The sequence below is a fragment of the Phyllostomus discolor genome, chromosome 13 (assembly GCF_004126475.2).
Source record: "Phyllostomus discolor isolate MPI-MPIP mPhyDis1 chromosome 13, mPhyDis1.pri.v3, whole genome shotgun sequence".
Lineage (NCBI taxonomy): Eukaryota > Metazoa > Chordata > Mammalia > Chiroptera > Phyllostomidae > Phyllostomus > Phyllostomus discolor.
Genome location: NC_040915.2, coordinates 63,852,883 through 63,866,400, shown reverse-complemented (window position 1 = coordinate 63,866,400; position 13,518 = coordinate 63,852,883). Strand labels below are relative to the sequence as shown.

The window sequence follows — 13,518 nt, the reverse complement described above, 5'->3', positions numbered from 1 at the left end:
GGTAGGTAATGAGATTTACTGGAAACTTCTCAGCCACATTCAGTACTGGTTTGGTGGATACATCAGGAGGTTGCATAACATGAGGCAGGCGGAGGGGCTGGGAGGAGGCGTGGGCACGTGTGTGCAGGCGCCTGGGCCGGGGTGCGGTGCCCGTCCGAGATGGTCAGTGGGTGTGCGCGCGTGGGTGCATGCGTGCGTGTGTGTGTGAGCAAGAAAACCAACCAGAAAAGGAAGTGTATTCTGTCCCACTGCACGGTGCCAAAAAGCTAGACTCTCTCCTACCTGTGGCATCAAAAGGGAGTAAAAAATGATCGAATCGTCAAGATTATAAATAAGGTTATTTGTTTTTCAAAAATCCCTATTAAAACATTAAATATCAGCTCTTTTGGGGAAGAAATACATTCATTTTAGGGAGACCTCAGGAAAGCGGCCGTCCTTCGGCTCCACCCCAGCCAGGTGGGGGAGGGGGAGCCCCCAGAGGGCCCTGAGGGGCCCTCACGCTGAGCCGGGCGGCCACGCACGTCCTGCCACAGAAGACGGCCGACGAACAGTGTACGAATGAAACCGCAAGTCCGTTAAACTAAACTCAATGGGAAACACGTGTGTGGTCGGTCCTGCCTTCACAGCCACTGGGGTGAGGGGTGGGGCGGGGAGGGGGGCGCCAGCCGTGGGGACCGGAGGGTGGGGTGGAGGGTGTGTGTCAGGGCGGACGGTGGAGAGCCTCCTCCCTGCGGGAGCCCCAGGGCCCCAGGGCCGAGTGTGATGGTGGGGTGCAGCTAGGGAGATGGGTGGGGGCACCATTTGGCTCTTAGGGGCCATTTCTGCGGCCCCCCACACACTTTGGAAATTGATGGGAGGAGGTATGTAGCACCTTCTCCAACCCCTGGCTTTTCACTGGGCTGGACGCTCCCCTCCAATGTTTCTTCTGCCGCCTCGGAAGGAGAGGACGAGGAAGAGAGGTGGCGGCCGCTGAAGCGAGCCTGGAGCAGAGGGCCCAGGGTTCCAGGCGACCCCGGCCCCACCCTCTCTGATGGTCTGTGGGGGGAGGGTGGGACAGACGAGGAGCCCCACCTGAGGGCTGGAGCCTCTGGGACAGGACACCACTGCCCTGTCGTTACAGGAGCTCAGTTCCAGGAACGCCTGGGGACAGTTGCGCTCCCCAAAGTCACTCTGATGTGGCTCCTGGCCCGAGTCCCGCTGCCTCCGTGGGTCCTGGAGCCAAACCAGGTAAAGGGACTCCTCTTAATCTCCTACAATTTGAGCTCACCACCTTGCTGTTTGTTTCCAGGAGAGAGGGAGGGAGGGGGGAGGGAGAAAGAGCAGTCGGCTCTGGTGGCTCCATCCCCCTCTCCCAAGTCCAGGGATGCCTGAGCTGGGAGATGGGGCCTCGGAAGAAGGAGCTGGAGCCCCGTGGAATCCGGGCCTCGCTCTGATCTGCACACGTGATGCCTCGGGCCTTGCCAGTCCTCCGGCCACTGGCTTGATGTTCGGGCTCCCTCCTGCCCTTGAACGTCTCTCAGAGGAGCTGAGAACCTGTGGGGGGGGTGGAACCCCGACCCCCTTGTCTCTGCCTCTTCTCCTAAGCCTGTCCCCTGGCAAAGGCTCTCTGTGAACAGCACTGGTCCGCCTCACAGCGCAGGGCCTGTAAACGACGCAAGTCCTTCCGTCGGGGCCCCCAGGGGCCATCCGCCCTGGAGCTTTGATGAATCCAGATCTCACTCATGCCTTTCCGTACGGGCGCTGGACCGGCCCCACCAAACCAAGTCCTCCACGGCTCTAGGCGAGCAGGGCTGGGGTACCATGGAAGCTCGGGGGTTGGGAGGGAGCAGGTGTCTCCTCTGCATTTTTTCAAGCTACTGATTTTGGGAAGCTGGGGCCCAGCTTCCTCGGTGCTGCCTGCCCACGTCCCCTTCCCCCCCACCCTGAAACCCTCCTGGCGACACTCCGCTCCTGCCGGGCCATCAGCGCCATCTGGGCCGCCAGCTACTCCAGGGGGTCACTGTGTTCCAAGCCCAGGTCACCGACATTTGTCGTTTGAAGCTCGTCAGCCTCCTCCTCCAGTTCCTCTTCCTCTTCCTCTTCCATCTCGTCCTCGTCCTCCTCTTCTGTCCCGTCCAACGAGTCCTCGTGTGCGGCCATCATCGCCTGCTGCATGGCCATGGTGGCATTGTCCGAGGACAGGGACTGCAGGTTGTCCAGGCTGATGGAGCCTGTGCGAGAGAAGAGGGCGGGGTCAGGCCCGGCGGCCTCAGAGGCGGAGAGTTCAGCAGGCCAGCTGGCTCCCCCAGTGCCGAGCTGGACAAGCCCCGGTGTGAAGCCACCGACCTTGAACTCGTCGGCCCCTCCCGGCCTATCCCGGCCCATCCCAAGCAGCAGCACACCTAGTCACCACCAGCGAGCATCTTCTCTGCAAATGTGTTACATGTGTTTTGACTTTCTAACAATCCTGCAGGGGAGGTGTCATTATCCCTCCCAAAGAGGAGGGAACGGGGCCTCAGACAGTGAAGTCACTCGCTCACGGCCGCAGTCAGGCGTGAGAGAGCTGGCATCCTCTCCCTGGCTGGTCTGGCTCAGAGCCTGGTTCTTCCGCTGCACCTCACAGGACAATTGCCCGTCATGTAGGAACTGCCTTGCAACCGCGTGAAGGCGTGTGTACATGAAGGTGTGTACACACACATGTACACTGGCACGCCCCCTCCCACACAGCCATCCGCGTGTGCTGTGCCGTAGTGTACGGCTCCGCGTCATCCACTGTGCACCGGGCGACCGGCAGTTAGAACAGTGCACGGGAAGGTGAGAGGGGGCAGCTGGGAGGGCGAGGCCCTTCCCGGCCTCTGTTTACAAACGGGCTGCCTGTCCGGTGTTTATGGATGGCCCTTGGGAAGCTGTGCAGACACCGCCTGGCCCTGAGCAACTGCGGGTGGGTGTGGGATGGGGGTGGGGCTCTGGAGCCGTCATGGGCTCTGATGGCCAAGAACTCCCACTGGTTCTCGTGAGATGCTTCTGGCTTATTAAAATAGCTGTGCAAACACCCCCTTCTTTCCAGCTTACACTCTCTGATGGGGACCAGGGAGGGACAGCTATTGTGACAGAGGGGCCCCTGCCTCTCCAGCAAGTAGAGGTTCAGCCCTCGGATCTTTGCACGGCTGTCCTGAAGGACTTCCAGGGGCCTCCCGCCCACCAGCGCCCAGGCTGGAGCCCACCCAGCCCCAGGCCTTACCGTCGGGGCTCGTCCCCGGGGCGCCGCCCTGCTGCTGCAGCACCCCCGCAGCGATGGAGTTGGGCCAGAATCTTTGGGTGGGCCGGTGCTGCGACTTGATCTTCTTGGCTTTAGGGGCGGGGTCGGGGTTGCTGGCGTCCAGCATGGGCTGCAGGATGCGCCTCCGGGCGTTGATGAACCTGCCCGGGGCGAGGGCGGACACCGGGTTAGTCCCCCTGGGAGGTGGGTGGCGGCAGGTATGTGTGCACGTGTGTGCGTGTGCGCGTGTGTGCAGAGAGGGCTGAGCTGCTTCCAGACTCTCAACAGCTGATCTGCTGTGCAGAACAGACTGGGGTCTGATCTGGGAGGCAGAAGCCCAGCTGGGAAAGGGCCCCGGGCACTGAGGAGCTCAAGGAACCACTCAGTGAGCACGAAGCAGCACAGGACAAATGCATGAGAACGGTCGGACATCTGTACTTGAGACCCATCAGGGTCGAGCCTAGGAAGGGAGAGCCCCCTTTGTCAAAGGCACCACCTCCTGGTTTCCCTGCAGACGGCCGAGGGCTCAGATCAGGGAGCCAGCCTTTGGGCGCACTCCCCTCCAGCCAGAGCCCTCCCTCTCAGATTCCTAGGACAGCCCCGCCAGACACAGAGAGGGGAAACTGAGATCCCTGGCAGGTCAGAGCGGCCGACTCTGCCTCTTCCTTCCCACTCCCACCTCTGCAGATGTTCTGGTCTGCGGTTATTAGCTCACGCAGTGAGAGGGTAGACCAGGGGTTTTCTATCCAGCGATGTTCCTGGCACCGCTTCCCAGCAGAGGGCGCTGAGAAGCTGCAGATGGAGCCACAGGGGCCTCTGTGGATCCTGGCCTGTTGCTTCCAGCCCAAACCCCAAGACTGGCGCGGAGCTGGCTGCAACTGAGGCCGGACCGGGCGCTCTGGTCTCTCCTCCCTGCTGTGTGTTCCCCTGCCAAGCAAGCGGGAGGCTCCCCCCCGCATCTGCGAGCCTCTGGGCGGGCGATGCTAACTCACCAGTTATTGACTTGCAAGAGGGTGAGGTTCGTCTGGGCCGCGATCTGCCTCTTCTCATCCTCCGTGGGGTAGGGGTGCTGAAACGAGAGGGGGAAGGCCAATGTGGGGGGACACGTCATGGCCTGGCCCCCTCAGGGACCATGCCCACCTACAGGCACTACCTGGGCAAGGTAGCCCTCGTGGTTTGGAAGCCCAAACTGGGGAAAGTGGAACGTTCATTCCCCAAACAGTGGGCCGATGGCTTGGGGAGCGGCTGCCCTGCCTCTGGCGCCAGAGTCAGGGGGGCAGAGCCCTCGGTGTGGCCCCCCATCCTGGGACCAGGGTGGCTTCCCCGTGGGTGGATACTGATCGCCTCCAAAGCACTTTCTACCCTTCGCTCTCTCGGTCCTCTCCCCACACCCACCCCGGCAGGCAGGGCAGGCCGTGCTGGGGTGGGGACTCGCGGTGGCACCAAACGCCCACAGGACTCTCAGCAGGTGGCAGCTGGGGTGAAACGGATCAATTCGACGTGAGTGAACCGACATGCACTGTGTGTCTACTGTGTGCCCAGGCTTATGCCAAGCATCCTGGGAAGCAGGAGACACAGAGGACGATCCGCACCGCTGGTGTAACACCGACAACGGTAAACCGTTCTCCTGCTCTCACTCTCGAGTAACCGAGCGCACCGCCCACACTCCATGAGCCTCGCCCGTGTTCCCTGCGCAATGGCCCCGGTCTGGAGCTCGGCTCCTTGGATTCGAGTCCAGGTTTCCCCTCCATCGCGTCCTGATGCCACTTGATTAGACTGGGCCGTGGCGGGCTGGGGGTGAGTGCAGGAGCAGTGAGGGTCTGCCATGGTCCCCAGGGCCCCTCAGTCCAAGCACCAACGAATGAGACGTGTGTCCCTCTCGGAGACGGGCCTTGTCGTCCGCGTGTGGTGACGCACGATGGCTGCTGAGTGCGAGAACGTGGAGACAGAGCAGTGGGGGCTGTGGTGTGGGTCAGGAGCAGCCTGGGAGCTTGGGGGGAGACGGGTATTGGCCAGAGGGTAGGGGAGGCTTAATAGGCCACGTTAAAGAATGGGGGAGTTTTGAGGGGCAGTGGGGAGAGGTCCCGTCCAGCGACCCAGGGTGCAGAGCCACATGGTGACTGGGTCTCTGTCTTTTCAGGCCCCTGCACAGCACTGACCCCGGGAGGCACGCAATGCAGGGGCGACTGGTGTTTGAATGGGTCAGAGCACTGCCCTGGAAGATGGAGGGGATGTGGGGGCTCCTGGGCAGAGGGCGACGCCATCCTCGGCCGGGATTATGCCTCAAGGTTGAGGTGCTGTGAAACTGGTGTTCGGGCTTCCCAAAGTCCCGAAGGCTGGGCCTGCGACTCCAGCTGCATCCAGACGGCCTGGGAGCTCTCAGGCACGTCTGTCACTTAACCCTGCACCCCAGAGTCCTCTAAGGATCAAATGAAATTACACTTGCAGAGTGCTCGGTAAGAGGTGGTTCTTCACGTTATTAGTACTGGATGGTGTCAGCAAGGTGCATAAAGCTCTCTGAGGAGCATCTGAGATCAACAGTCCTGGGGGGGCCTCATTATCATGACAACGGTGGCCTCGGCACCCCGCCTGGATGAATAGGAGTCAGGTGTTGTTTAATTCCCACCTCTGGTTCGCCTGCCCAGCCAGGACACAGGCCCTGTGAGCCATACAACATTAAGATGCTCACAAGGAGGAAAGCACATTTGTGTTGAGAAGCTGGTTTCATCCTGATTGGGAGGAAGCTGGGGGCTGCAGGGAGGCTGTGGGGCTCCAAGGGGCAGAGGAGCAGGGGCTCTGTGTGTCCAGACACCCTCTGGGGAGGGGTGGTGCCCCGCCCTGCCACCTGCTCCTTGGAGGTCCCATCCCCCTTACTGAGGGGCCAGCTGCCTTCCTGACCACAGCCAGCTGGTCTGAGAACACAGCACGACTTTCTAGCTTTCTTGGGCCCCACGAGGCCCTCTCATGCCTTTGCACATGCTGTTCCCTTTGCTGGAATGCCCTTCCCTCTCTTTCCATGCATGAGTGAATCTGTCACAGATTGGGTCCTCCTGAGGCCTTTCCCAACTCCCTGGGGCAAAGTTAGTCTCTGCTGAACTTGAAGGACTGCATTTAGCGGTCAGAGTAGCAGTAGGTGATAACAGGTGTCTTCCTGCTGTCCCGGGAGTTGATCCCAGGCAGGGGCCCAGTCTTATCAGATATTGTGTCTCCAGTGTCCAGGCCAGCAAGAGGCAGAGCGGATGTTCAATGTCCGTGTGTAGGAGGGTGCAGCCAGGGGGTCCCCAAAAGAAGGATTTGTAATGGAGTTCAGAACTCAAGGTGTCCAGGAAATATTAGAAAGATATATAGGATGTCCTCACCCTCTACCACAGGTGTGAGATGGGGAAAGGGACACATGGAGCAGGGCCATTGAGAGCTGTTTTGCATAGCAACAGCTTTGCAGCTAACCTCTGGTGTGGTCGTTTAACATATCTATAACCTTTAACTGGTTGCATAGATATGTTAAATAGCTGTGGCCATGCTCTGAGCCAGGGGGATGGAAGGAACTTCCCCCCAAGATGTAACTGGGAGGCAACTCCCCCTAGTTACAGCACCTGCGTGGGAGCTTGGAGATGATTGGCTCCATGACATGGGACCACCCCTGTGCAGACTCATGATGGAGCCCAGTAAAGCTGGAAGGATATTTAAACCCAGTCTTGGTGGCCATTGAAGAGAGAACCATGCGGTTTTGGCTAAGTGGAGACCCCTGCAGCCAAGGAGAGGGACCATGTGGCTGTGGCAGTGAGAAGAACCACGTACTTTGGCCAGAGTGGGGGGACCCCCCCCCCCGCCCTGCCATAGCCATGAGAAGAATCACCATGCAGCTTTAGCAGAGAACCACCACGTGGCTTTAGCTGGAGATACCGGCAACACAGCTGATGGTGCTGGGAACCGAGGGAGGCCTACCAGCCGAGCACGGATTACTGGGAAGAACCGGGAGCTGCCTGAGCCATGGACTTCTATTTCTTTTCCTGAGATAGGGTACCCCAGACTGGGCAAAGGGGGGAAGGAAGGACTGTGTGTGTTTGTGGGTGTTTTAAGGGACTTTGGGATTTTGATGAAGACATTAAGTCATTACTCTTAAGTCTGTATAACTTGAATAAATAGCTCCTTTCCTTTTCACCAATCTCTAACATGGAGAACTACAATTCTCTGGTGATGGGAAAGGTGAACCTAGTATAGGGAGACCCCAGGAGAAACAGGGATCAATTCGGTAGCATTGTGTTGGGACCCTCTTCCCTGGTGGCCAATCGGGGAGGATGATGGGAGACCACATGTGCAGTAGCTTTAAAGTAATACAACTACTTGTACACACTCAGTAAAAGCCCACCAAAACTGGCCAGGAAGGATTTGCCCTATAAGAATAGAGTCCCTCCAGCCCATGAGGTCAATCTCTGCTTGGAGTTGCCCTGCTCCCATGTTCTCTGCTATAAACTCTGCGTGTTCGGTTCGATTCTTTGTCCCGATCACTAAGAACCTGGTTACCTGTGCCCACCTGTGACACGTGTATGGAACAGATGAATGAACCAACACAAAAAGGAGGCGGCTGGCTGAATCCCTTGGCAGAGCAAAGCTGGCCTCGCCGACCGTGCTGGTCCGCCCGCCTGCAAGTGCGGGGAGGCCGCTGCAGCCCAGCGCCCACTGGTGGAAGACGCTGGCCGTTAAGAGCTCAGTGGGGAAGGCTCTAGGCGAAAGGGAAAGCCCTCTCTTCAAGGGCAGTGTGCAAGTCCGCTCGGTGCTAAGAGAAGGGTGGGCTGTGCTGGTCAGGGAGGACTCCCCACAGGCATGGGCCTCCTGTGGACTTTGAAGAATGACCAAGCCATCTTAGTGAAGGAGGGGATGGGCCTTCTAGGCGGGAGCCCTGCACTAGGACTCACATTTAAGCCAGTGGAAGGAAATCTCTTCCACTGTGATGACCTCCAGCCCTGGCTGGGTTGCTCAACTGGTGGGAGTGTCATCCCGTATACCAGAAGTTTGCAGGTTCGATCCCCGGTCAGGGCACATGCCTAGGTTGTGGGTTCTATCCCTGGTCGGGGTGCATATGGAAGGCCACCGACCAGTGTTTTCTTTCATGCTGATGTTTCTCTCTCTTCTCCACTCCTCCCTCCCACCCCTGCACCCCGCTTCTTTCCTCTTCAAAGTCCATGGAACACATCCTTGGGTGAGGATTAAAATAAATAAATGAAAATATAAAGGAAATCTTTCAGCCCCCCAAGGCAGGGTAGCGTTTGTTGTGTTTAGGGGGCCTCTGGGTGGGGCCTCCGTGCAGAGGGGATGTCGGGAACCCACTGACTGACTTCTCCGGTAACTGGAGCGGGGCGAGGGGCCGGCACAGAAGCCGGCTGGCTGCTCTCCGTGGACCAGAATATTAGCCCTTTAGCCTCCCAGAGGGCAGGCCCAGCACCCCGCCCTCCCGGGACCACTGGTGTCTCAGGGGGTGCATGCCAGAGGCCACCGCAGGCGAGCAGCGGCGGTCAGCCCAGCTCGGAGACAGGCGGCCCAGCTCGGGGACAGGCGTGGTAGCCAGAACGTTCCTGGAGCCGCATCTGAGCGCTCCTGGGAGTGGTCCAGCTCCGCCACGCCTCAGACCAGATGGCTCTTGAGGACACAATCAAAATAGCCTGGCCCCTGAACAGACCTTGATTCGGTCAATGCTACTTTTAGCACATTTGGAAGGGCCTGGGGCCAAGGACAGGGAGGGGAATCAAGCGAGACCCAGGGAGCCAGCCGGCCCTGGTGGTGGCCGCCCGATGACTCTCCGGAGGAACTCCACGCAGCCGGGAGGGGGAGCATGGGCAGCCGCTCCCTGGAAGTAGGCCTTTCTCCCATGAAGAAGAAGTACCGGCGGGCTAGAGAAGGACACGTCCCTCCCGGCATCGGCCTGGAGCTGCACTGACCAGCCAGGGCTGCCAGGTGGCTGAGAGGGTGACCTCCGGAGAGGTCAGGTCCTGCACCCGTCCTCCCCCGCACCACCCCCCCCCGCCCCGATCTGTGTGACCTTGGCAACATCCTGCTTTCCGTCTTCCATCTTGAGCCCCTTCAGCTTTCACAGAAAATAACAAAAGAGTGACTACCCCTGGGGCTTCGGGGACGATTGAACGAGATCACACAGTGACACCTCCCAGACACCCTCACGTAGTTGAGTATTCAGTCTCCAGAGGAGGGAGCTGGAGGGTTTACCTGGAGCAGGTGCTCCGAAATCCCACCTCAACTGTCCCCGCCTCTCTCTGACCCCTCCCTTTCCAGCCCCACAATTCAAGTCTCATCTGGGCTCTGTTGAAGCTGGAGGCATCTTCCAATTTGAAGACGGGTTCTGCCCGGGGTCTGGGGTCTGAAAGAAGCTTGGCCAGGGCTGGGTTACAGGTCCCTGGCCGCTTTGGTCACTGAAAGCCAGCCCAGATCATCCTCCCATCCTTCCACCTCCAAGCGGATACCGATAAGAGTGTGGCTGGCCGGGTCACTGAGGGACACAGCACGTGGGAAGGAGCTGCCAGCCAGTGTCACTGCTCCGTGCTGGCGGAGGGACAGGACTGGAGCCAGCGTCCCCTCCCCATTTCTGGCTGTGACCGGCACAACACAGGAGTCAGACACACCCTTCTCACTCGTGACCAAGTGTCTGCTCTGGGAGGCTCAGGGGCCGACCAGAGGGAGGCAGCACGGGGATGGGAAACAGAAACAACCCACATTTCGTCATCCACGGCAGGGTGCACCTGACTCCAGAGGTGCGCAAATGGAGAAAACAGGCCTTTAGCATGGAGAGAAGCGCGGCACGTCACCCAGGAACTCATCTCCCCTGCTCTCGCCGCCTGGCTCAGAGCTCCCCTTCCGTCTTTCGTCGGCCCGCTTGTGCTCCCCACCCCCTCACAACGGAGCGCACGCAGGAAAGCGCAGAGAACTAAAACGCACAGCTTCCTATATTATCACGACCACCCAGGTCACAAATAAGACACTGTCAGCACCCAGGAGCCCCCTTCCACCCCCTCCCAGCCACAACCCCTAAAGGATGTCTGGTTTTTATGGTGATTACTTTCTCGCTTTGCTTTATTATTTTAGTCTTCATGTTACATCTGTAAACATTAGGGTTGGTTTCTGGACTCTGTATAAACAAACCATGTAGTGTGTAGGATTTCACTGCACGGTGAGTTCCTTTATGGTAGTTTTGCGTAACTGCAGTGGTTCATTTTCCTCGCTGTCTAGTTTTCCCGCCTGAAAATCTACTGTTTTCCTTTCTTCACCCTCCTGAAGTCTCAAAGCTGTTCTCCCTCCCTTTGATTTCTATTTTGATCCGTCCCTCATGCTGCAGCAAACTGGTGTCTTAACCTGCCCCCAACCCCTTAAGCTCATTCTGAATGACCCTCCCACGAGCTCTGAGCGCTTGCCCCACCCGGGATTCCACAGGTGGTTTGTTTGGTGGCCCGGCACCCAGCCAGACAGGCTGCAGCCACACCTTCCTTTTCACCCCCACCTCATTGGTGGAGAGAAAACGCCTGGCACGTGTTAGGTGTTCAATGTGTCTTTGTGGAATGACTGACCATAGGGACCCAAGGGGCCACTGGCACTGGTCACCTTCCCTTGTGTATCAGTGGGTGTGGAGGTGGGCGGGAGAGGGCGGGGGAGCTTCAGGGATCCCGTCCACAGGGTCAGGTTGGCCGACTCAGTAAGAGTGCTGTTCCCACCTGGGCTGTTTCAGGAGTGTCTGGGGTGTGGGCAGGAGGTGGGGTGCTCAGCAGTCTGGTGGGGCGCACCGCTCAGCTCTCCAGAGGAGGCTCAGAGGCAGCCGTGAGAAGTGGGCGAGAATGTGGGTCTGGGCCCCAGCCTGCCCGCCTGCTGCGGTCCTGCTCTGTCACCCGCCTGAGACCTCGGGCTTGTCGTCCCAAGCCTCCTCTTCCGTAAAATGGGGAGCGAACCCCACCTCCTCAAGGCTGTGGTAGAGATGGAATGCGTCCATATCTGAAAGGCACTCCGAACAGCGTCTGGCGCACGCTGCGGTGTCTGTTAAATAAACAAGTGACAGGGAAGAGAAGCCTGCTGCCTGGTGCGTGTGGCCCCACCTCCGTAAAACCACACGTGGGTTTCCCCGCAGAAGCCCCGAGAGCCCCCGCGGCCCTTCTGCACACGCCCCCCCGAGTGTGCTCCTTTCTGCCGGAGGGTTTCGCCTCCAGCTCGCGGGGCTGCCCCAGCCCCTGTGTGCACACAATGGGGCGTTTTTGCCTAACCTGGATCTCAGGCTTTTTTTTTTCGGGGGGGGGCAGGGTTTGTTGTGAGGTTGGAAATCTCCCCTGGCTATTTTTCAGGTGGGATGTCTGACTGCAGCTGCCCAGGAAGTGCTGTGGGGCACTGCATGTGTCCTGCTCACCACAGGGCAGGTGGGGCAGTGCCTCTCTCTGGTCAGAAGGAATCCAAGTGCTCCTCCTCTTTCCTCCCAAGTCCTAGCCACCCTCCCAGGCCCGGCCCCCATCCAAGCTCCTCCCCCAAACCCTGTGAACTACAGCCTCACTCCCAGGGCAGGAGGACTTCACACCAGAACTGTCAGCCACGCACCGGAGTTAAGTTACAGGTGTGCCGAGACAGTGTCACCCCCAGCCCCAAGGGTGGCTTGCTGGAGGGAGGCCGGGCAGCGGGAGGCCCTGGCTGATGTCCAGCAGCAAGCAGCCTCATGGGGTTGCTATCACTTTCCATGTGCGCCACCCCGAGAAAGGGGGGGCGCTTGGCTGTGTGGTGCCCAGTCACTCGGTCACTCGGTGTGGCAGCCCGCTGCCCTGGAGCTGTGGAAGGTCTGCCTGTGGCCCACAGGCCCACCCCCCTACCCGCCCAGCCGGAGAGCACATGCTGTCCCCTGACGTCAGAGCCCCACAGTGCGGCCTCTCCCTGCCCAGGAGGTGTTTCCACCACGCGCAAGGTGCCTGGAGTTTGGGCTAACTTTGAACACTGCAGAGTGCCGACCTCACAGGGTGCTCTGGGCAAGGACCGGGCATGTGTTCTCAGGGACCTTTCCAGGCCCCTACGAAACAGGAATCGTTATTCGTATTTTGCACAAGAGAAACTGAACCCGGGGGGGGGGGGGTCCAAAAACTGGCCCCCGGCCATGCAAGTAGTGAGGGGCAGAGCCAGACTCACACCCTGCATTGCTAGCCACACTCACACTGGCCACACTCCCACTCCACCTCTGCACCCGAGCACCTGTCAGGCGCGGTGCTTTTCAGTATACTGCTGATTGTCTTCACCACGGGCCGGCCTCATTACATCCACCTTATAAAGAGGAAATTAACATTGGGGAAAGCAATTGGCCCGTCCAAGGCCATTAAAAATGGAGCTGGGTTCGATCTCAGGTCTGTCTGCCCCCAAAGCCCCACACTGTATGCTTCCCCGACCCAGTGAGTCCCTTCTGCAGCCCAGACACCCGGCACTGGGCCCCTTCATCCTGGGACATGTCTCCTGTCAGTCATCTGAGCAGACGTCCCCCATCCTGGCTGCCCTTCTCTGGGCACAGCTCGCCAGAGGACCTTTGGAAATCTGATGCTCGGTCCTGGGCACACCGTTCTGGACGTGTCTGGCCAGCGCAGATGGCCGGAGTGCTCTCGTCTCTCCTGATTGCCCCGCTCTTGGAACCTGAGTAAGAGTGTTTGTGTGACAGCACGTGACGCCGCCGCGAGTGGAGCACTCAAGGAGTGTAATTTATCCCCCTAGTTAAGTCACCAGCCCCCAAGTGCTGAAGTCACGTCACATACCTGGAACTCGTGTGTGTTAGTGGGTGGATATGGTGTCTGGAACTTAGAACAAGCTGTTTTAAAAGCAGCTGTTCTCCGAGCTAGCCTGGAAGGCCCGTTTCGTTAAAGACCTGTGTTCTGATGGAGGGGCCCACAGGCTGAGGGAAGGACAAATGAGCTCTTCTTCTCTCAGGGGACAGAACTAGGCCTGGGTAACTCTGATGGGTGGGCACCAACTTCGTCAGCCCCTCCTGCTTTATGGCCCTGGTGACACATCCCAGTACCTGCCCTCACAGGGCCCCGGGGCTTCCCTGCAGTCACAGCGTTCGGAATCTGCAGCCTCGGCATCTGGGGGTTCAGGGCCTAATCCCCTGAAACCGTGTTTGTGATGATGTAGATCAAGCCTTCATCAGATTCTCAGAAGGGTCAAGGGCCTGGAAGAGGTTAAGAATTGCTAGAAACCATTGCTCTGGCCACCCCATTCTGGCTTGCCTGCTCAAAATGCATTAAAAAAATGTCTAGTCTTCATCTTCT

General features: G+C 59.0%; 1 protein-coding gene across 3 annotated transcripts in view; it reads right to left on the bottom strand.

Moving 5' to 3' along the window:
* The window catches only part of PKNOX2 (PBX/knotted 1 homeobox 2), a 241,786-nt gene continuing 228,268 nt past the window's right edge, over window positions 1-13,518 (bottom strand). For all 3 annotated transcript variants that reach the window (XM_036014674.1, XM_028527641.2, XM_036014675.1), the window contains 3 exons: window positions 4,231-4,307; window positions 3,221-3,399; window positions 1-2,210 (listed from right to left, as the gene is read on the bottom strand). In XM_036014674.1, the coding sequence (XP_035870567.1) occupies window positions 1,984-2,210; window positions 3,221-3,399; window positions 4,231-4,307 (483 nt within the window). In that variant the 3' untranslated portion in view covers window positions 1-1,983. The remainder of the gene's footprint in view (window positions 2,211-3,220; window positions 3,400-4,230; window positions 4,308-13,518) is intronic.